Genomic DNA, 24,640 nt, shown 5'->3' on the forward strand with positions numbered 1-24,640 from the left:
CCATGAAGCCAGGTAAGGACCACAGGCAACAAACAGCCAACACAAATGCATGTGGATGGCCCTGGTCACATCATAGAAGTCACCTAATATCAATGCTGTATGACAACTGAGGAGTGTGCAGATTTTGGGTGCTGAACCCCCAGTTTCATCCACATGAGGATGCTCTACTCCCTGGGAGAATGTCATCAGCAAACTCAGTAAGGGAACCTTTGAGAATTTCCAGTCCTTAACCTAAGTTGTTTACTGTAAACAATCTGGCTTGTTGCATACATATGTATATGAATACCCATCACATCATAAGAAGTGGTGCTTTTGAAAATGATGCAAAACATACAATTTCACATTGATTTGGCAACCCTGCGAGTAAACTCAACATTTAGGAGATAGGTAGATCTGGAGGGTTAGCTCAGCTATTTCAGTCCTTAATTAGACACAAACATTAGATACTAATTTCAGGTCCTGAACACCTGTGGCCTTTAAAAAGGGTCATGACACATTTTGGAAGAATGCTGATATTGAAGCCCCAGTGGCATGGCCAATTCCAGTCTGGGAAATTACATTTTACCAAAAATTAAAATTCCCCCTTCAGTTTCAATGGTATAGAGTATTCATCTTCACTCCCTCTCATACACTGTTGTGTAGTGCTGTGGTTGCTGTTAAATAGTTGCTACTCTTCAACTGACAGGTGATGCATTACGCTGCCATATTTTTTGTGTATGCCTTTGTTCTGTAAAGTGCTTTATGACCCCCCGAGAATCTAAATGAAAGGTGCTATATCAAATGTAAGTCATTGTCATTATTGTGGTATTAAAAATAAGGAGCCAGATCCTGACCTGCGAGATGAAGGAGTGTTAGGTAGGCCCTTACCCTCACACCTGTGTCTCAGCAGTACCCTGACTCATTTTGAGCATGTTCAAACCAACATGCTACAAGGGCACAAAGTTCATTCATATGAGACCCCTCATCAATATGCCCTCCATAGATCCTGATCCTCTATTTTCCCTGCACAGGGACTACAGGAGTTAAACCAGCTTTGAGGCTGTAGTGGACTCCATGAAGTGACACACTGGGGGAATATGGGAGAGGGGGCGGGAGGAGGAAGGGATAAGGGGCTTTGTCAGAGGCATCCAATGAATAGCCAGTTCTGAGTTGGGGAGGTTGTGCATGTGATTGTGTGTGTGTGAGAGAGAGGAAGAGAAAGAGAGAGGGAGAGAGGATACCAGACGTCTCTGCTACCCACTTGCACATCATTTGCCCAGCCCTGGAAAGGGAATGTCCTTTAGCATGATGATCCCCTGTCCTTCCTGGCTGAGAGCTTCATTTCAGAGCTCTCAGCTGGCTTCTTAGGGCTTGTCTACAGTTAACATGCTACAGCAGCACAGCTGTAGCCGTAGCGCTTCAGTGGAGACACATTACCTAGGCCGACAGGGAGGCGCGGGGAGTCCCATTGGCATAGGTAATCCACCTCCCTGAGAGACAGTAGTTAGGTTGATGGAACAATTCTTCCATCAACCTAGTGCTGTGTACATGGGAAATTAGGTTGGCTTAACTATGCTCTTCAGGGGTCTGGATTTTCACACCCCTGAATGATGTAGTTAAACCAACCTAATTTTCTAGTGCAGGCCAAGCCTTAGTTTGAGATCCTGGCTATCAGGCAACACCTCCTTCCCCAACATCACTCCCTTGCTCATCCTCCTGTCATATATAAAATCTCAGACTCCAAGCACGGGGTGTGTCTGAATCTTCTCTGTGGCTGCTGCTGCTGAGGGTAAGTCTCTCTGTTTAGGATTTGAGTAGCAGGTCCCTGATTATAGAGCCCGCGCAATACCACCTTCAAAATTAGCCCTAACTGTGTTATAGAGGTGGGGTAACATAACTTTAATGAGTTGGGGGATGCCCTCAGAGGCGCACAGCAAAGTATTGTTCATGGCTATCCCCACGTGTATTGCAGTGAAGCTTGGCACCACATATGACATTTATGCTATATTTGTTGGGGTCTGGATCTTTTATCTGGAATTTCCTTTCATGTCTGTGGAGCTGAGAAGAATGTCTTATGGCAGGTGCCTGAGTAATAAGGTCAAGTTGGCCATGTTAGTAGGTATCTATATAATAGAATATACTGATCGGCTTTATTTGGCATTGTATTTATTTATTTACTTACTCAATATGTAGATTATGCATTTAATATATACAGTAATTTAACATTATCTGGGAGATACTAAATGTGCAAAAGTCAGGAAATTCAACATCCATATTCCCACAGCAACAGTAACTCATACCTTTAGCACATATGTAATATTTTCCACCTCTGTAGATGGTGATAACTTTTGTGCTTTAATATTAGGTATATGTAGCATCAACCAGAGTTAAAGTTGCTTTGGGAGCCATAATTTTGAGTGTCCTGACTTCTGTGTATATAAAATGTTATTTGTAATGTTACCTTAACACAGCTAATGCATATCAGTGTGAGATTTAAATGATCACATGGGGAAATAAATGCAATATTCTTATTAGTGTACTGTGTTGTCACTAGACTATTATGAAAAAGGTGTCTATCTGAAAATGTTCACTTTCAAAAACAGCTTGTTTCACAGGTCATTTTTGCAGTTGCTTTTTCTTGCACTTGCATTTTAACTCTTTTTAAAGAGAGGAAGGGGGCAAGCACTAAAAATCTAAGGGACAGATTTTCAGAGTAGGTCAGCTCCCATTCTGGCACCAGAATAAGTGGCCAGGTTTTCAGAAGAGCTCAACACATTCGGTGCTGAATTCTTTTGAAAATCTGGCCATTGGAGCCACAATAGGAGCTCCTGGGTGCTAAGCACATTTAAAAATGTGTCCCTGACTTAGGTGCATAAATGAGAGCTCTTTTTGAAAATGTGGGTCTCACTTAAGGGCATTGAGCACTTGAAATTCTGAGCTTTGGGAACTTTGAAAATCTAGCCCCAAATACTTATGTTGTCAAAGACAACCTTGTTTCCTACAAAGTAACACTGTTTGTGTATTTATGCCTTTATTATCCAGTTTTGGTCTGGGGCTTCCTGGCTTCTTAATGTGTGATTTATCTATCTCCATCCAACTACAGCTAAGGTGTATGCCAAAAATGATCTCACCATCCTACAGCCCGTGACTCAGCAAATGAGCTGATCAGAGTGGGGGCCTTTTGCTGAGACTATTGATCCTGGGTAGTTTCTCTCCCAGATGTTTTCTTCTGTACATACAGCTGCCCATGCTTGGCAGCCTTTACTGAAGTTCTTATATAGTCAGCCACCAGGATGTGCTTGAAAGCAGTGTGAACTGCCTCTTTCCCCTGCCTCCAAAAAACAAATGCTGAAAGTGACACTATTCTGATCCTTCCATCATCTGCTGGCCATGTGTAGCTAGGTCCATTCTGAGCCCATGGATATCTTTTGGGAATGCAGAGCAAAGCACTAACCAAATAAGCAAGGAACTGCAAAGGTTACAGTGTGATAAGGTGGAAACGTTATACATCATAGGATGACAGTCAACACAAAGAAAGAAAATCAACAACTAAAAAAAAATCTAAATAAACAACTTTGTAGAAAACATGCCGCTGAAGGCTATCAGATTGGATTTAGAGGTGTAGATCCTCAACTGGAGCTCATGCACTGGAGAAATGACAATTTACACCAACTGACAACCTGCTTTAAGTGTGTGGATGACACTAGCAATAAAACTTTAATCTACAACCAAATTCTTGTTTTTTCAAAAGACATAGCCTTCCTTTTGTCCTCAAGAACTATGATCAATGTTTCCATGAAAACAAAACAAACACCATGGTCTATGAGCTACATAATAATGAATAGTTTACTCACCTCTTTTGAAAACTTCATAGCGGATGGAAAATCCTGCTCCATGAGTTTCATAATCAGAGACAAATTTAATGAAGAGAAATGGTCCTGAAGACACCAGAGGAGCGGGAGCAATTTTTCCACAGTACTTTCCCCATACGCGGCCATTTGCATTATCTCCATCAATCACTTCAACGTAATCATACCTGATGGATAAATGGAAGAAAGAAACTTTTAACTTCCAGGAAAGAAAGAGATTTAATTAATTTAGAAACCATCGCTATACAACATAGATAATCAAGAAAAATGCTAGCCTGCTTGGAAACTGCATTATGCTGAGAGATGTAAGCAAAATGAAATAATTAAAATGGACTACATCATGTCTGTAGACATCATCTGGCAACATGGAACTATTAGGAAGAATGGCGTCCATTATGCTTGCAGACAATGTCAGCTTAAGTAACCAATTAACAAAAAAAAAAAAAAAAAAAAGGAAATCTCATGAGCACAATTCTGTATTATTAAATTGTGTTCCTTTGTCTATGGTGGTGTTATCAATACATAATGCATAGCATTCTTTTCAAACTGTGAAGTTCTGTTATGAATTCAAAATGTCTCTTTGGCTGGCGCTCTCTATGAACAATACTTTGATTTCTGTACACTACCCTCTAAATATATGGCCACAGAATAATAAATGAATCCCTAAACATTTGATTTAGCTGAAAACTCCACTATGTTCCAGACCACTGGCAGAAAATCTGTCATTTTCCATGTCAGTTGGACAGAAACTGAGCAAATCTTACAATCCACACTTTAATTATAACACTTGATTTCCTTCAGACAAAAGTGTTTTTTTCAACATATTCTTGTTTAGATATTTGAATTGAGTTGGTTTAAATGAATGTATTGTTATAACATTCATATTCATATAGTATATGATCACTGAACTCTTTGGACTAGGTCCTCATCCTCTGTATATCTGCTTGATTCCTGCAAACATTATCAGTGTACAATAATGATTAATAGCAAATGTTTGTCTGGGGACAATAGTGGTGCTACAAAGTTTCTCAGTCCTCTAAACTAGATTTGTCATCTTCAAGGACCTGATTCTGCAAGGCTGACTTCAGTGGAGTTAAAGGGGCTCAGCAACAGGCAAGCCTGAGCCTTATAAAGAGAAGAATAATCAAGAACAGCCTTGAGCTGCAGGACTTGGCCCAGATCCAAGGATTTCAAAGGCTCATTGGTGGATGATTCTGGAGATTTGTGTCAGCCCCTGGTAGAGACAGAGAACAGCTGCCACTTACAGAACCAGATTCAACCTTTCCTAAAATGTGGTGGTGTTCTGTATGCACATATTTTTTTGGGCCCATTTCTAATAATAAAGAGGCTGAGACATTGGAAAGCTTTTGTGTGCCTAAGGTGGTGTATTTTTTTGTCTCATCCATATTGCCTTTTTATTTATCGAGATGCTGCTAGCCAGACAATTTCATTTAAGTTTCATATCTTACAACAATTGACATTAAAATGATGCAGTTAATTTGCTTTAGCCTTTTATTCTTCTATTATGTGCATTGAAATGTCCTGAGACATATTAATATACCAGAAATGGCTGAAAAAAGCAATAATATAAACTTTATCTGATAATTTTAGAGTCAAAGAAAAAAATGTCTTCATGATGACCAAAGTCACTTTTAATAACCCTGATCCAAACTGCCTTGGGCACATGACTTATGTTTACATGAAGTCCCATGAGATAACTGCAAAGATGATATCACTAGTTAAAGTGGCCAGCTTAAGGCTCTTTAAATTAAAAATGATATTCCCACATCAGTTAAAATTGTATGCCAGCTTTGGTATATATCCAGTAAAAAATAAAGCTGACACTGATGGAACTGTAAGCATTAACCTATGTGAAATATTGTGATAACTGCATTTCTTTTAGTCTCTAAGGTGCCACAGGTACTCCTTTTCTTTTTGCATTTCTTTAGGTGCACCTGAAGTTTCTAGTAGCAGTTGCTCAGCCAGTAAGTTTCACTGTCCCATTTCAAAGTAATGGAAATACAAAGAGGAAATGTTTCCTTTTGAGATACTTTTACAGATGTTTCATGTGTAAAAGGTGACTTGTAAAGATTTTGTTATTTTTTTTTAATTGGGCTTGTGCACTTTTTAAAAAATCTCTTTATGATTTAGTAAAAGGTCTGAGGGTTGTGGGGGTTTTAAAAGAAGGATTTTTTCTTTTTGTTTTATGCCTTTAGAAATATTTCATTAATTTCAACTTTAATCTTCCTAGAAAACTTATGGGATGTGTCAGAGGATTCATATGATCAGTTTTTACATCTAATGGAACAGTTCAGGGTGTTGAATCTTTAACAAAGACATCCTTTCTCCAAAATGTTCAATAAACATCAAAGTTACACGGTTAACGAGAAAGAAAAAGAGAGAGAGCATTTTAAACAGGCTGATCACAAGGCTTTTCTCTGTCATCATTTCATTAGTTTGTCATAGAACCTTCCAGCTTAGACTACAGTATTAGACTTCAGTTAGACTATAGCTTAGACTTCAGTATATCTGAATTTCCTAAGTAAAATCAAGAACCCCACCCATGGATATTTATTTAAATTATATAAAGCATTTCTTGCCTTTTTTGTAAATCATGAAGAAGCAAACAGAGGGCACAAACAGTATATTTTTCCATTGCAGGTATATATAAATTATTTTTCAGAGTTTTACTAAGGCTCTTGTATGCAGCCAGAGATAACACTACACACTGTGTACCAGTTCCCCCCCTGACATGCACTGCAAAAGATACTCAGATGAAATCTTCTCTCTTTCTCTTTGTGTCTTCCTCTATGCAATAGCTTATCTGCACTCTTCCACTTTAGCTCAGAATGAGAGAAAGTGAATGGTAATTTACAATGTTCATTCTCTGTAGTCTGGCTGATCTTCATCTGTATGTGACACAATTTTGATACTAATTGGCTGGATTCTAGTGGATTTTGCAATTTATGTGCAAGCTGCATTGGGTGATCCAGACCTGCTGAAAACCAAAGGGTTTTTAGGTGGCAGATTTCTCTCTTGTACTTTAGGAAAGTAATAATGGCCATTAGAGACACCTAGCTGTGAGGGTCAGATGGCAAGTTAGAGATGGAAAGTTAGAGATCAGACCTACACAATAAGTATATTGACTTCCGCTTGGCAAATACAAGTCTTATTCTAACAAATGGATTTAGATTTTTCCTCAGTGGAAGCTACATTTTACAGATGAGCTGCTGTACATTTGGGTATGGTATTTTGCTTATGGAGATCAAATTACTCTGGATTACAGTGGTTTATATTTGGAAACTGAAGTGATTCTGTCATTTTAGCACTTTTTCAAAATACCACCAAACAGAGAGCAAAGTGTATCACAAACAACAGTCCTTGTAAATAGGAGAATGCACAGTCACAACTTGAAAACGTTGTTGCTGCCAAAGAAGCTAAGAAAGCAGCTTGCGTCTCCCTCTGGAGTTGGTAACAGTTCCACTCCATAAGTTTGTCAGTAGAAAATGGTGTGCCAGGGATGCAGCTGGTATGTTGGCATCCCTCTTAGGAGACTGAATGTGTCACCTCAGCAGTGCACCCAGACGGTCTTGGCTCAGCGCCCAGAATACTGAGTTTGCAAATTTGGATCTCCCAGTCGGGAATTCATTGCTGCCAGTGGTGTGGCAAACATTTCTTGTAATGTTATAGTCCTGCAGCGTTAACAGCACAGACATGTCAGTATAAATATGGAGCTAAATGCTACCTGAAGCTTTAAGTGAAAAAGCAGGGTGTTAATGCATGAGTGCAAGTAGGAAAGCTCTGCCCTACATGGGTAGCACTTGGATATTGGCTTGGAGGTGCTCAAGGTCCAGTAAATATACCCGTAACATCCTATTTTTGACTCTCCAAGTTTGTCTGGGCTCTCCCATTTCCACCGTAGTTAAAGATTTCACACTGCAGTCAGCAAAGCTCTTTGTGGCTTAGAAGGGCTGGGTGGGTTCTCTGTTGCTCATTTGCAATGCACAGACCTCTCATTCGCCTTCCCCACCAAGTCAGTGGCTGAACATGCTGCTATTAGACAGTCCTAATTTTATGGTTCAGTAAAAAAAGTCTGGGAAAAATTCTCATCAGAATGATGAGAGAATATAGAATTCCTCCAAGAATTCATACAGGAGTTTCAAGAAACTCATTCTCTTTTTGGAAAGTGTGAGTTACAGCTTCAGGAAAAAAGCCAGACAGCACCTATAAAAAAGAGCAGTGGGCAATGAGAAATGTAATCAACTACAAAACACGGCTTCTGGAGAATTCTTCATTCTCAGCTTCAGACAGGAGATTACAGTGCTCTGCTTATCTCTGTTTTTCCTCTTCTGAATATGTCATTGGCCCCTGAAATGCACCCTAGCATGTCTTGCTATTGAAGGTAGAGACAGACTGCTATAAAGCATTGCCTGCTGCTGAAGTCAGCTACCGTACCAAGCTCCTCACAGCTTCAGAAGATTTTCCTGTTATTAAGGCAGCAGGATCTCTTTACTTTTACTTTAAAATCTTCTTCCCACAGACTCATACACACAAATACAAAAGCTTCTGAACCCAAGAATTCTGCCACTTGACCCTTTGAACCAAGTGTTGAGTGACCAGACACGGGTAATTTAGATTAGCACATCTCATAGATATATATATTCTGAGACCCATTGTGCTTTGTTCCTATTGGCTGATCACTAATGTTTTGGTCAGCAAGGGCTCAAATATCTCTGCAAACCAAGAGTACCATCTGTAGAGTTACATGGGAAAAAAGTGAAGAATTGGCACAATTAAATTTTGGTTGGATTTCAGTCTCCAAATCAGAATTGTTTACATGTGTGAGAGAGCGAGGGGGACTGTTCGTATTCACCGTAATGTATATGTATTTTATAAGTTATTCTCTGATTGTTTGAAAGATAACAAAGCAAGCAGAATTTATGCTTAACTGATTCATGTTACAGAAGAGCTGTGAAGGTGGTTATGGGTGTTCTCCATAAAGAGAAGTGCTGAGCATTCTGGGAGGTTTGTTAGCACTTGCAACTCTTACCCTCACGTCTCCCCACTATTTGATGGATAATTAGTGGGTCAAACTACCTGTATAACTGAGAATTATTTTCCCCTGAGGAGTGAGAGGTTTGCCAGCATCAGTAGATTTTTGTTTGTTACCCACACAGCTCTGCTTTAGATAAACAGAAGGACAGAGCAAGAGGAAAACTAATAGAAGAGTTGCAAATTCCATTACATCATAAGTATTGCACCATGACTAACTGATAGTCAACAGTATGAAATTTACTGTTGTAAATTTACTTGTGGTACCTGTGACACAGGATAATTGGAATCCCAGAGCTCAGAGCCTAAGAACTACAAGAACTCAAGGATACTAGCCCAAATCCCAGTTTATTAGCAACAATAGAAAAAACAAATACCATTAAAAAAAATCAAGCACAACCCAAACTAGGATCACTTTCTGGCTCCTGCAGTCAGTGTCCGCCAGTCTTTCCTTCATCAGAGCCTTCTGTCTAGATTGACTGGTCTCTCGTAACTCATTTTGTATCTTGGAGGGTTTACCCAGCCCACCCTGCTCTCTACCTGTCATAGTGCTGCTAGACAACTCTACAGCTACTTTCATCATCAATCCTAAGCATCCAAAAATCATGAGTCTGGCTTCCCAAAATAATGGGGCCTTAAAAGCTCAGAATCCAGGTGAAAGAGAATTCCCCTGGTGCAGAAACTGTGGAGACAGCCACAAGGCTGCCTCTCAAGGACCCCCTTTCAAATCCTGGCATAGGGTGTGTGCCAAGGTTGGAGCTCAGGGGGAGAAAAGACATGCTGGGGCTACAGCACACAGTGTTTTGGAGATTCCAGGCAGCACTGAGGTCCAAAGGGCAGCGTGGGGTGGCTACCATAACTGAGACAGCCCACCAAAGGCTAAGTTACATTGTGGGGAGAAGGGGCTCTCCAGGGCCTGAACAGCTCAGGTTGAGTTTTCGGCTACTTTCCCATCTTCTGCCTGGGCTACAAGTTCTATGCTGTGCCTCAGAGAGGTGCAGCCCATAATCTCACAGCTAATTTACAATTGTCAATGTGATCGATATTTAAATAAATCACATCATGTATTTTTGCAATTTACTTCTATATCCATCACTTTGACAGCCTCTCATTGCTCATACACTTCTGTGATTCTCATATAGCCATGATTTTTTATAGCGTTTGTTCACTCAGGGCCAAATCCTGCTCACCTTCCTCATATAAAACTCCATTTGATTTAGGCAGAAATAAGGACATCAGCATTTGGCCATTGTTCACTAATGCACAAAAAGTCATTAATTCACAATGGGTCTCCAATATTCATGTTCCAATGTACTATAAAACAATTTGCTGTGGCAAAAGAAAGACAATAAAGAGCGAAAAAATTGAAGAGGTTGAATTCAGTGGGCCAAATCCTGTGTTAATTTACATCCCTGCAACCCCATTGAAAACAACTGGCAGATCCTCAGTTGGAATAAATCAGTGTAACTCCATTGATGTAGATGTATCTAATCCAGTTCATACTGAGAAGCTGGCTTAATGGGGTTGCATGAGTGCAAGTGAGGACACAATCTGATTCCTTATATTTACTTAATATGATTCTACTTTAGGTCAAATTACAATTGGAAAATTCTGAAACAGAAATGAGTATCTCATGAACCATTCCTTTTACTATAGGCGTGAGTCCAACAATGTCTTCTGCAATAGGTAAGAAAGAATGAGGCCACGGGCTAAAACACTTGCTCATTTACAATGGTGTTGCCATTGGGCTGCACCACTGTGTGTCTACACTGCATCTGGGAGTGACCCTCCCAACCTGGGTCTATAGACTTGTGCTGTCAGGTCACAAAAAATAGCTGTGAAGATGCTGTAGCTGGGGCCAGAGTTTGGGTTCTCAAGGCACCCTGCCTCCAGCCCAACCTGCAACTGCTACAAAGCCATTTTTAGCATGCTAGAGCACAAGCCCCACCAGCACAAGTCTGTGGACCTGGTCCTCGAGGCTTGCTCCCAGATGCAGTGTAGAAATACACTAAGATAGTCAGAAATCCTGTCTGCAAAAGGCATTTTACCCAACAAAAGGGCTTGATGTTGAAGTCAGTGGTAAAACTCCCATTGATTTCTGTGGTTGTAGAATCAAGCTTGGAAACTATAATGTAATAATCCCAAAACATAAAAATGGAAAACTCTACTGGGAAGAAACATTTCACTCTAAGCCTATTTAGTAAAGAACTTCAGTTCATAACTTTCTGGCATAGAAAGCCATTAAGTTAGAAAGATTCACAAACCCAAGAGTTCCACTTTAAGGCGGATGGCGGGGAGGTGGAACACTTAGCAATTTAAAGATTTCAGAGAAGATAGAGCTTTCCAGTGTCAAACTGGTGAAGTTCAGTATTTATAGGAAATTCACATGTCTTTAATTACTCTAAACTCAGTTCCCAAGTAAAATGTGCCATCTGGAAGATATTAGAGTTATTTACAACATGTTCACCTCCCTATTTCACTGCAAAATCTTTCTTCTTGCCAACTTTCCACTGTTGTCCGCAAAATAAAATGCAGTCTAACTTTTATTGCTTGTCTCAAAGCTAGTTGCTACATCTCAGAAGACAAAAATTGATGATACTGACGAAATTTTCTACAATTGTCTTTGTGATTAGATTAAGTTGAGAGGTGATGAGAGGGAAGGAGGTAAATGGTGTGGGTGGGAGAGATCTCGTATATGGCTCCTGTATGCAAAATATTTATTACCAAAACTCACAAAACAATTCAGACAGTAAAGAAAAACTCAAGTTTTGGTTTTATGACCTCCCAGGAGATATCTATCAATCAGAATACTTTTCATTATTAAAGCACCTCCATCCAAATATTTCAAACTATTAATGTGACTCAAGGTTCACAATTCTGCTGTGAGGTAGATTAGTACTCTCATTTTCCAGGTGTAGAGACTGAGGTAGAAACAGACCTCATAGAAATTCCTTGCACATCCAAGAACAGAACTCAGATCCTTAGACTCCCTGCGCTTTAACGACTACAGCTTCCTTCCTGAGGCCTGATCCAACTCCCATTGATGTCAGAGGAAAGACTCCAACCAGCTTCAGTGGGAGTTGGATTAAAAACCAGACACTGACTTCCAACAAATGTGACAGAAACGTGGATACTTTTTGAGTTACAGAATAACTGTGAGTTGGGCTATATTAGGTCATGCACTAGGACAATTGCTAAAAATCAGTTAATTAGTGCAATTTTCTGGAATGGAGCTAAGGCAGGCATATATATATAAAATCACTAAATCCATTAAGCATTTCTTTTGATGTGCTGGACTGAATTAATCATTTGCAGTTGGATTAGTGCTGTTAGCATGTAGTGCAGAATTCACTAAAAAGTCCTCTTAATTGGTAAATTATGGAACAATCAGTGTTGTCTCCTTGAATATCTAAAGAGTATGGAGTCAGGTTTATACTGAAATGAGATCAGAATCTTATGGTCCTTTTCTCTTTCCATAAAAAGGAGCACTTTTATATGATGGCAACCTCATATCACTCCATTTAGGAATTTTGAACTCCTGATGAATTTGTAATTTTCCTTTTGGGATCTGTGTAGTTATTAAGCATAACCTTAGGAGCTCAGCTCATAAAAGTATTGGGTAGATGTTAGTTTTTCACAGAAACTGTGAAAGTTCAGAACATAAAATAAGTTCCAACCTTCTGAAATTCTCAAATCTTTATCCCTTGTGGGCAGTCAACAACTTCTCTGAGCAACATCCACATTTAGTGAAACCAAAGGGGCTAAAGGAGGAGGGAAATTGTGGCCATACAGATCAGCTGTAGAGTATAGGTTATCACAATTTTCTTCCATGGCAACCAAGTACTGAAGTTCGATAAATGTAGTAAAATGATGGATATTTATACATTTATTTTCATTGAGAAGCTATGTTAAGAGAACGTTAAGTATGCATAGTTAAGCACTCAAAATCCATGCTTGTTCGCTGTTGTTCACTTTGGTCCCCTTCTGCATCAGACTTCCCTCTTGGTAAATTCCTGCCCATGTGTGGAATCTGTTGTGGGATCAGTTACACTATGCATGTCTGATTCACTGTGTACTTTTGATATAAATGACTTTCATGGATGCTCTTTCTTTGCCATTCATAGAGTAGCAGAGTACTTGAGGATGCTACATGTGTACATAAGTGCAGATTTTTGATGGTATTATATTGTATTATTCAAAAAGCAGCATGTGATCATGTAACCAAAGTCTTTATTGTAATGCACTCTCACAAGGAAGCCAAGTTAATGTAGTACATGCAAACTTAACTTTGACATTTCTTTACTTCCAATCCTGGAAATGTATGAGAGTTCTTTGCATGCAATTTCCTTAACTATTTAAAAAATAAAAAGATAGAACATTTAAAATATTATAAAAAAGGAGCTTCACTCTTTAGGACTTTGAAGATTTACTGGCTTGAAAAATGTTATAATATGTGTATATTGCATTATATAGAATTATTTGGCTAGATACCACAGAAACACCCATTGTCATGCAGCTGAGAAGATCTGCAGCAGCCTCTCTCCTGTTAAGCAGCTAAGGAGAGCTGCTTGCAACTCCTGTGAATCTTAGGAGCTGCACAACAGCTCTCCTTAACTGCTTCACATCATACAAATTTTGTAGAGGGAGAGTCTCTGAGCATCTTACATAATCTCTAGCTGCTTTGCACCATACCAGGCATACAGGGCTGAATGAAGGGGTTGGAGGAATGCTTGCCTCAGTCCTTGTGCACCTTCAGCATATTTTCCCCTATATCATTAGGTTACCAATGTACAGAGGCTTTCTGATACATGCACTTTACCAGCTTAACAACAACACCACACCAGGCAGAATATATTATGTAATAGGCCAACCAGGCAACTTTCATGAAGCCACAGCTCAGTCAAATCAAAACCATATTTCACTAGAGCAGCCTAAGGCACCTTTACTTCTTGAGGGTTATTTCCAGGCCAAATTTCAACACTCTACCCCCAGCAAGCTTAGCTGCAGAGCTGACTGAAAAAAAGTCACAAGTTTATTTTTTTGAAAATGAGAAAGTATAGATTTTTATTCGCTCTCCTTATACTTAAAAACAATTTAATCATTTTTGCTAAGACTTTTCAAAGAAATTCACCCTTAGGCAGAGACTAAGGCTGGAAAATAATCAGCCTGAAAAATGAACATTTTAAAGTAACTAAAATCAGGGGCTTCGAATGGAAACTGTGATGCAAGCTTAACTATAGCTATTGTTACCACTTCTGCTATAGTACTGCTTTGTGTAATTTCAGCAGAGATTATAGTAATGAAATTTCTATGTGTAAAAAGCAGTGTTTCCTTATAGCTGTATTTGCTTTCTCCATACGTCTGCGCAACTAGCCAAACAAATATGCTGCTATAGAATACAAACTCTGTAAGTTTCAGTCCCTACATGACATATACATGCGGAAATACAGTAATGTCCTCAAAGTAATTTTCTTATAAAATAAACCAAGCCCTAACGTTTATGGCAAGGAGATCACTATTTGCTCTAAGCCTTGTTTAATGCAGAATTACAATACATTGTTGTTTGTAGTGGTGCTTGGAGTAAAGTTGTACCACGTCAAAGCACCAGTATATAAAAGTTTATCCTGTTAAGCAACTTTAGTACCATTTTATTGTGTGTGTCATTTAGCTGAAAAGTACATATCACTCCAGTAAATGTTTGTATATTATGATAAAATATCCCATAGATGTTTAAAGCTGCTAAGCCTGAAGTTAGTTATTTGTATCATGTATCCCAGAGAATGTCACAGTTTTATGGGTTCTGTGACCTTATGATTTATATGGGCCTTGAGAAATAACTATGTGTTTAGAACTGAGGAAAACAGTGGCCAATAAACATTCCCAGTAGCCTAAAAGCAGGAACAGCTTGTTAGCTGAGGTCAGCCATATGACCCGAAGCACAGTGACAGTGCATTGTTAGGGCTGGAGCCTGGGGCAATTCAACCTAGCAAAAAAATCCACCCCCAAGGATCCACCTCTCATAAAAAAGTCTTTTTTAAAAAAAACACAGAGAGGCCTGTGATAATGGGTAATAGAAAAGCAAATGAATGTAGCAGGCCACTGTGTAAATCCCTAGACTTCAGTGGAGATACACAAGAAATAGATTTGGCCTAAACTATTTTAAAACAAAATTGAAAAATAAATTCCTGCCAGACTTCACAAGTGTAAACTAAAGCATATAATAAAAGGTCCTCCTGCTACTAAGTGCTCACTTGTGAAAACAAGCACAGATGTACACACACAAGGAGATGCGTGAACCAACTCCCACTGATTTCAATGAGATTTGGATCAGGGCCTGACTGCGTAAGTATGTGCCAGATCAAATCCTTTGGTGGGTAATGCCCATTTAAGGGATGTATTCTTCAGATGGCATGTTGCAGGGGAAGAAGAGCTTATTTCTGCACGGAACTAGTTGTGGGTTATTCCCTTAAGCTGTTGGAGCCCTGTGCTTCTGAACACCCTCCAAGCTAACCTTTGCCCCAGAGGTGAAAATAAGCCGGTACACCCCGGTACGGCGTAGCGGCAAGAGCCATTGCGCCGTACCGTGGCGGATCGGCTTCCCCATGCAGCAATTTAAAGGGCTCCCAGCATCTCCGGCAGCAGGGCTCCGGGGATGATTTAAAGGGCCCAGGGCTCCGGCCACCGTTACCGCCCTGGGCCGTTTAAATAGCCGCCAGAGCCCTGCCGCCACTACCCCAGGGCTCCGGCAGGCTCTGGGGACGATTTAAAGGACCCGGGGCCATAGTGGCAACCGGAGCCCTGGACCCATTAAATTGCTGTCCAAGCCCTGCTGCTGGAGCCCCGGGGGTCACGGTGGCAATTTAAAGGGTCCAGGGCTCCGCTGCAGTAGCAGCAGCCGAGAGCCCCTGGCCCTTTAAATCACCACTGGAGCCCCAGGCTGTCACTGCTACCCCGGGGTTCCGCAGCGGGGCTCGGGTGGTGACTTAAAGGGCCCGGGGCTCTCACTGCTGCTACCCTCCGAAGCCCTTTAAATCACCACCCAAGCCCTGCTGGAGCCCTGGGGTAGCAGCAGGCCTCTGGCAGTGATTTAAAGGGCCAGGGGCTCCCGGCTGCCACTACTGCAGCGGAACCTCGGGCCCTTTAAAGCTACCCCAGGGCTCCAGCAGCTGGGCTTGGGTGGTGTTTTAAAGGGCTTTGGAGGGTAGCAGCAGTGGGAGCCCTGGGCCCTTTAAATCCACGCATCTCCTTGTGTGTGTGCCAGAGGCCGGGGCCCCGGGGTAGCATTGGCAGCCGGGAGCCCCCAGGGCTCCAATGGTTATTTAAAGGGCCCGGGGCTCTGCTGCGGTAGCGGCAGATGGAGCCCTGGGCCCTTTAAATCCTGATTTAAAGGGCCCGGGGTTGTAAAGGCCCTGCCTCTTCTAGTAGAGGCCACTCCTCTTTCAGTTGAGGCCCTGCCTCCTCCTCAGGACTCCGGAGTACCGGTAAGTCCTTTAAGTTACTTTCACCCCTGCTTTGCTCTCTCTAGTTCCCTGACAATGTGACTCTAGCTGGAGCTACACTGTCCTGGAATCCCCCCGATCTTGTAATTGCTGAAGCAGAGAATCCATAGTCAGCATTAATTTACTCACAAATAAGTGGCAGGTTTTTTGGGGGAAAGCAACTGTTCCCCACAGCCACATCCTCTTCCATCCTTGTCCTGGCAGCCTGCACACATGTGGATCTAGAACTGTACAGTTCTCAGGGAGAGGCTTTTGTGGAGTCTAAGTGAGCAAGGAATGATGCTGTTGAGATGGCACTGTCCCCTTCTTCATCTAATAGGCCAGGATCTGCTGCATGCCAATGTCTGTCTATTCAGGGAAGTGGACAGTGGGACAGGGCCCTGTATTAGTACATTACTCAAATATCTCAATTAATTACAAACAGTGGTATGTTACAATTGCATGACTCTTGTTACATATGGGAGATGGATGCCATATCTTCATTAGGTAACTATAATAAAAGGGCTCTTGAGAAGCAATAAACCATTACATAAATGATCACCACACCTATATTTGGCTGGACCATTGCAATTAAATGGATACAAATAGATATGATTGATTCTGTTTCAAATATAGCTATAATCAAAAACCTGAAGTTTTTCCTTTGTCTATATACTGGCTATTAATTATTAATATTTCTATTGTGCTAGTTCTATTGTCCCAAACAAAGATTAGGACCCCCTCATACTAAGCACTGCATCCCTTTTCCTCTGCACTCACAGTAAATAACATACTAACTCAAGCAGACACAAATGACATTTAATGGCAAACATGCCATTAAATACAATGGGCCAAATTGTCCATGATCAGGTGAAAGTTCACAAGGGGGAAGGAGTGAGGTACCTCCCCTACTCCCGCTATACTTTGCACAGAGAGGACTGTAGTCTACCTATTCTGGAGAAGGCAGGAACTACTCCTCCTTTCATGCACCTCTATGAGTGTAAATTGACCAAAACAATGTGAGGCAGGGTGGGGAGGAGGTGGGGCAATGCCCTTCACTTCTCTTATGCTGGCCAATGGACTTGTACAGCTACAAAAAGGGAATCTTTCAGGATAGTGTAGCCTGCACAGTCCCCCTGTGGCCTAATCCTTCCTGAGGTCCTTCTTGGTGTGGCGGGGTGCAGATCAGTACCACCACAGAGCAGGTCAGATTTTGATTTACAATTCTAAAATGATCATCACTCAGCGAGTGGTTGAAGTTAAATGTAGTTATTTAGTTGTGTGTAAATCAACTTGTGAAGAACAACCCTCCAACCACTTTTTCTAGTGCCAGTCATTATGAAAATGTTTTCTCAGGAAATTAAATATTCGACTAAGTTTCTGAATATTATAGCCACAGTATACAATAAGCAGGTATTGGCCCATTGTACACTGTGTCTAGAATATCCCAAACTGATGACTACAGTAACCAAGCTCAAAATCTTAGTTTCAAATGACGTGTGTTGATTTCTTGCTCAGCATAAACCATTCGATAACCAGGAGGGGGACCTAAGCATTGTTTTATTTAGTTCAGAAAACAACAAATTTACTTTTCAGATACCGAAACTTTTTTTCCCTTCCATGTGTAACTCCTTTCTATCTGAAGAACTCATCTATTTCATGCCATGTAGCCTAGGCGTTACTGTGTATTTCCCTTTAACGTTTTACAATGTAACATAACCTCAATTTGTGACATTGTAAAAAGTTCCAAGATACAAGATCCTGTTTTTTATTACAGATCTGAAATGGTAATAGCCCACCTCCCCAGGCACATGCAGAAAACTCCTTTAACAAATTAAATGTACACCATCTTCATTAGCTTCAACCCTAATTTAGTCTCCTGGGTATTATAAAGTCAGGTGGGCCTCTTTCTTTCTTTCTTTCTTTCTTTCTTTCTTTCTTTCTTTCTTTCTTTCTTTCTTTCTTTCCCCTATTTATGCAATATGAATGTAGCAATAGAATGAGAAATTGTACAGGCTAATAGATCAAATACAACTGAGGCAAAATTCTGTCTGATTCACAGCAACAACACACTGGGGCAAATACATCCTTGGTGTAATTCAGTTTTGGCATATCTGGCATATTACATCCTCTGTTTCAGCTTTTCCACATTTATTGCACATATCTTCTTTTAAGTCAGATGCTATGAAATATCTTTCCCCTTCTCTTCATGGTTGCCATATGTTTAATTTTGGAACCATAGCAACATCTCAATGAAAATGTAAGAAATATTTAATGCCCTAGCATCACCTCCACTGCAGAGCACAGAACAGATGAAAAGTATAAATTTCACTAGGAAACACTCAAAAATAGCAAAGGAGGGGGAGAGGAACCATGCAGGATTGTTCCCCTTGTAGTAGGAAGAGAGCCTGAGACATAAGCCCTTGTGTAAGAGGCCTGGTATGTGGCCTGAGCTAAACTAATGGTCAAAACTTGCTAATATAAAGCAAAGTTAAGCGAGCAAGAGGCAGGTCCTGCTCACAGAATCTAGCAAGAACAGGGCTGATATTGCAGAAACACACATTCCTAAGTAGAAAAGGAGTCCTTGTGGCACCTTAGAGGCTAACCAATTTATTTGAGCATGAGCTTTCGTGAGCTACAGCTCACTTCATCAGATGCATACCGTGGAAACTGCAGCAGACTTTATATATACACAGAGAATATGAAACAATACCTCCTCCCACCCCACTGTCCTGCACATTGTGTAAAGAGTTGTCACTTTGGATGGGTTATCACCAGCAGGAGAGTGAATTTGTGGGGGGGGGGGGTGGAGGGTGAGAAAACCTGGATTTGTGCTGGAAATGGCCTAACCTGATGCTCACTTTAGATAAGCTATTACCAGCAGGACAGTGGGGTGGGAGGAGGTATTGTTTCATATTCTCTGTGTATATATAAAGTCTGCTGCAGTTTCCACGGTATGCATCTGATGAAGTGAGCTGTAGCTCACGAAAGCTCATGCTCAAATAAATTGGTTAGTCTCTAAGGTGCCACAAGGACTCCTTTTCTTTTTGCGAATACAGACTAACACGGCTGTTACTCTGAAACATTCCTAAGTAGTGCTAGGCATAAGAATATATACACAAACACATTCCGGAAAGGTGGTACCAGAACACCTTGATACCAGCACATTCCCCAAACAGAACAGGAACAAACTGAACCAGCCTAAAATAAGGTCAGGATGACAGCATGATAGATACAGATGTTTTGATCGAACCTACAGGTACAAGGCAATGGGTGGCACCCTGATACATCCAGGGTGATACATAACTTGTTGGTATTGGTGTATAAAGATGTATCTCAGAGGGAGAGTCTTTGTCCAGCCGAGGGGGTAGTGGAAAGTCTTGCCACTGACTGAGCTACGTCCATTGTCACGGGCATACATGTGCTAGTGTAACTGTAGACATTGATCCGGGGAACTAGGACCATGCTTTGCTGACAATAAACCGGACAAAGCGCCTTCACACCTTAATGGATGTTGTGGTCATTGGATGGTTTGCTCAAAATCTGCTGTGCCAGCTATCTGCACAGAGCTGGGACAACACAAAGGGAGAACACACACGCAGCCAAACATCTGACGACACTGCTTTCCTCCCTGAGCCCATGGAAGACCCTCTAATGCAAGGAACATGGGAGCATGAATTCTTTGTGACATTATGTTGTGGGAAAGTTATGCTATTTCCATCACATTTCCCATTAGCAGTATTGCTGCTCAGAGCAGTGGTGACTTCCTCCTGACAGCTGCTGCTTCTCTCAGAGAGAGTTTGTGTGCAGCCACAGATTGGGAGCCAATGGCCATAGCACTCCTAATGATCCATGCTGCCCAGGGGAAAGGAAGCTGAGGAGAAAACATAGAGAGGCTGTCTTTCTGCACGGATGCCACAAGTTCTGTGAATCTTAAGTCTTGCAAGTGTTAGAGCTCTATGCTGCTTCCACACTAATAAAAACAGTGCTATTGGGTAGGGAGGGACCCAGAACAGTCAGATACCTATTTAAAATGCAGCTTTGTGTTTTGCCTTACCTTAAACAAAGATTGTAATGGGACAAGGACTGTGTCTGAACAGCACTTAACACAGTGGGGCTCAGACTTGGTTGAGGTCTATAAGTAATACTGTCGTAAATAAATATTAACAACAATAATAATGGGAGGCAGTGCTGACTAGTGGATAGAGCACTAGACTGGGTTTCAGGAAACCTGGGTGCTAGTCCCAGCTCTGCCACTAGCCTGCTGGGTGACCTTGAAAAAGTTGGTTCACCTTTCTGTGCCTCAGTCTTCTCACCTGTAAACTGGGGATAATGATACCTCCTTTGTAAAGCAGGTAGAGAACTACTGATGAAAAGCATTATATTAGAGCTAAATAATAATAATAATTAATAATGCAATAGTAGCAAACACTTTGCTAGAACTGAATGCACTAATTGTAAATATTTTAGGTATAATAACGCTACTGCATCCTTGCTCCGAAGACTTTTTAGTTCTCCCTTAAACCTTCTAACTTTGCACGTAGATAACTAATAAGGAGAACAAAGGAATCTGACACATTACACCCTTCTTGTGAGTCTCTCTCTTAAAATGTTCTTTGCAACACCAAGTATTGTGTTACCCTTCCAGTGACATCAAACCTCCTTGTAATAACCACCATTACCACATCTCTCATAACACATAAATGCTTGGAGGTATAGTCTTATTTAGATGTGCAGGGATTTAAATACCCATTAGTATTAATAAGAGTTCTGTATATAAATCCCCAGGCATTCGAAAGAGGCTACTGTGCATCCCTTAACTCCCAAGGATGGAAATTTAGTTATCATGAAGAGTATTCAGGTTGTTTTGTTTTGTTTCAGGACTGACTCTTTCCGGTGTAAACCCATGGTGGGTGTGAGGGTCATGAGGTCTTACACAAGAGGGTCTGAGTTGCCATCTGCATGAACAATGAAATGCCTGAGGTACAAATTAGCATAGAGGACTCTACTGTCACTCTCAGCAGTATTAGACCCAGTTCAGCTATGAAGGCTGAGCTTAGGGGTATGCCAACAGAATATCCATACTAGTGTTATCTGTGGGCTTCATGAACCAACCAGGTATATGCACTCAGAAGACTTCCTCTTTGAAGTCAGACACTTCCTGCACCTGAGGTCAGGGGTGAGAGGAAAAATGGTCGTGTCTCTCCGACTATCTGCATAGGGGACAAGTGGCTATGGCCATTAGTCCAGTAACTAAACTGGAATAGGAACCACAGAGATGAATTGACCTTCCATAATCCCTGAGGAATTTACTACTTAAAGTCTGACTCTAGGCTTTGTGCTTGGGGGATCAATTTCACCTTTTGATATTTGGCATTTACATAGTATGGGAATGGTGCAGTTTTTTAAAATGAGTTTATTGTAAATACGTCTTGTTGCACATGAGCCTTAACCAAGTTTGTGTACAGTATAGATTACATACACAACATGGAGTTGTCAAAACATTGTGATTTGACTAATGATGCTGCTAATTCTCATACTTGTTTCCCATATTGATCCTGCCCCTCTTCAGTTTATATCACACATTGCACAGTTAATGATTTTCCTCACTAGTCTTTTCATGCATCTGTTACATTAAAATGGCTTTCCTTTTACTTGGCATGTGGGAATCAGGGTCACTGTCATTTACACCCCGGGGCAGCACCAGACGAAGCAGACGCATCAACAACATCACTGCCCTTCTGCAAATCATTTTGAATTTGGAATTCTTGTCAACAAGTATGGTTGTCTCCCTTTAAACACAGAACATAAAGAGATTAGCTTGCTTTTGTTTGGTACATATTGTGTCTCCCAGTGCCCTTAAACCTTAGAGATGTAAACCACTCTGGCAATATAGTCTGTTTCCTTTTTTTTTCTTTTCTTTTTTTTTTTTTGCACCCCCAACCACCTTTTTGCTTTAAGAGCACAATGTAAGGTAAGTATATAAAAACAGCATTCTAGGAATAGGACCCTGAAAAGAGCCAATTGTGATTTTTTTTTAAAAAAGCAAAAGCTGTCCACATCAAGGGCCTGATCCTGCGTTCTTTGCACACACACACTCACAAATTTGTACTTGGCAAGCACTGTACAAACTGTTATGTTTCGGGACTTGTCACATACATGCAGGGGGTTTTGTTTGTTTGTTTGTTTTTAGGGTTTTTTTTGCATTTCTTTCCATTTTAGAGCATTAGTCTCAAATGGTTGGTGCTTCACAACATTTTAAACAAAATATCCACCACAAATGCAAACCAGACACATTAATGAAACAGCATCTAAAATGCTGGCACAGTTCAAATTCTCCCCCACTCTTATATTCAGCAAAATCTCTTTGCACTTTCAAAATTTGAGATAACAACAGTATTAGGTACAGATTTGCTAATCTAATACATTAAGAACTAGACTGTACAGCCTTCCTGTTGGTAACATCAGTGGGACTATTAATAATCTAGCCCTAATAGTTTAGAACTGATCTGGAGCATTAGTGAAAGGCTATACTTATCTGTAATATAACATCAAGCATGGACAGTATCTATGGCACAGCAATTAAGGCAGCATAAACAACAAATGAATAACTCTGATTATAAGTTTATAACTATATTTGATGTTGTGTGTGATAAATTCTTTAGTAGCTGTAGGTGAATTAGAAATGCACAATTCTTAAAGTTGAATCACTTAACATAATTTCAGATAAGCCCTTTTATATTCTATCTGGTCTTATAAACATCACCTAAAACAGGTTTCCAGCTTTTGTCAAATTAATTTTATTTCAGTTAACACTGGCTAAGAATCTGTCACAAATCCCGCAACTTGTGAATGCTTCAAATACCTTGGAATATTACATCAAGATTTACAAACGTATGCTCATACTTTCAGCAGTAGCTCATATGTTGTCCAGAGTGATTTTGTAACAAGCAGAAATTCAGTTTCTGCACTTATTGCAATAACCCCTCAGAAAAAAACAGCATAAAAAGTAGAGGGGAAAGCAGCTATGAGGTACACCTTGCTATTGTTAAAAGCAAGAGAGCATCTCACCTAATAATTTAAACATGGCCCTGTTGCCTGACATTTTTAAGGCCTTTTTGATCTCTTTCTTCTGGTTCCCTGTGTGTGCACCACTGTAGAGTGCAGCGCATAGCAAGTTATGGATTAAATACTAAGTTTATTTTGCCAATTGCACTTTTAGTTAGGAAAATGATTGGGTGCTTTTATAAATAGGTACTCCATAGGTGTCTGTAGAAAGCAACCTTTATTCAGAACTTTTAAAAGCCTTCAGCTTTTCAGACACAAACCAATCCATAAAACTGCCAAGTTCAAATTTTCAGCTATTATCAAGGCAATAACTCTGCAACACCTTATTAAGCTGATTTGCCATTTTAGTCAGCACAAATCAGGAACTGAGATTTAACTAATACAATCTGGTTTTTAAAATTAATTTAACATAAATTATCCTCCAAAGTAACTTCCAGTAACGCTTTGATGTATTTGCTTTTTTTATTTGGTGAACTTGGATATGATACTTACAAATGGTGAATTTTATGCTTGGAGAAACAGCTCTCAGATAGAAGGAGAAATATTTCTTACCACAGTTGTTAATTGCTTTAGTGGAAGGGCAAAAAATAGTCTGAACAATCTGAAGATGAAATCTTATGAAAAACTAAGTACTTCAGTTACTAGGTTCTAGCTAAGAGGATCCTTCTCTCACTGAAATCAACATCAAAACTCCCATTGACTTCAATGGGAGAAGAATTGGGTCCAGAGCTTGCGCAAAATAGGGCCAAAACATTGAAAAACTAAAGTGTGACATAAAATTAGTGAAAACAACATATACAATCATAGACACTGGGTCAGTTGGATCACTAATGTAACTCTACTAACCTCAATAGAGTAATCCCAGGGAGGCATTTTATCCATTATGTTTTCACTAGGTCAGATTTAGTGTAGGAGATTGTAAAGAACAGTTTTATGTATTTGCATTTAAGTAACATTTAAAATATTTAACAATTTGAGATGGAGCTGAAAAAACCTCTTTTCGGTACGCCCCACTTCAAGAGTACAGACATATTACAGTGTGGAGTGTCTGTAAAGGTCTGTCTATACTGCACACCACTGGTGGCAGAGTGTAGGATATTTATAGCTACATGATGTGTGTCCACACTGCGGTGCATAGCTCCAAGCAGCTGGGAAAGGCTCTGGCATGGGGTAGGCTGTGGGGGAGCCTTTCTC

At 40.5% G+C, this 24,640-nt stretch overlaps 1 protein-coding gene across 5 annotated transcripts in view; it reads right to left on the bottom strand.

Annotated features, from left to right (window-relative positions):
- The window catches only part of NRP1 (neuropilin 1), a 133,383-nt gene that overhangs the window by 74,193 nt on the left and 34,550 nt on the right, over nucleotides 1–24,640 (bottom strand). For all 5 annotated transcript variants that reach the window (XM_077808291.1, XM_077808289.1, XM_077808292.1 and 2 more), the window contains exon 4: nucleotides 3,834–4,015. In XM_077808291.1, the coding sequence (XP_077664417.1) occupies nucleotides 3,834–4,015 (182 nt within the window). The remainder of the gene's footprint in view (nucleotides 1–3,833; nucleotides 4,016–24,640) is intronic.

The sequence above is a fragment of the Eretmochelys imbricata genome, chromosome 2 (assembly GCF_965152235.1).
Source record: "Eretmochelys imbricata isolate rEreImb1 chromosome 2, rEreImb1.hap1, whole genome shotgun sequence".
Lineage (NCBI taxonomy): Eukaryota > Metazoa > Chordata > Testudines > Cheloniidae > Eretmochelys > Eretmochelys imbricata.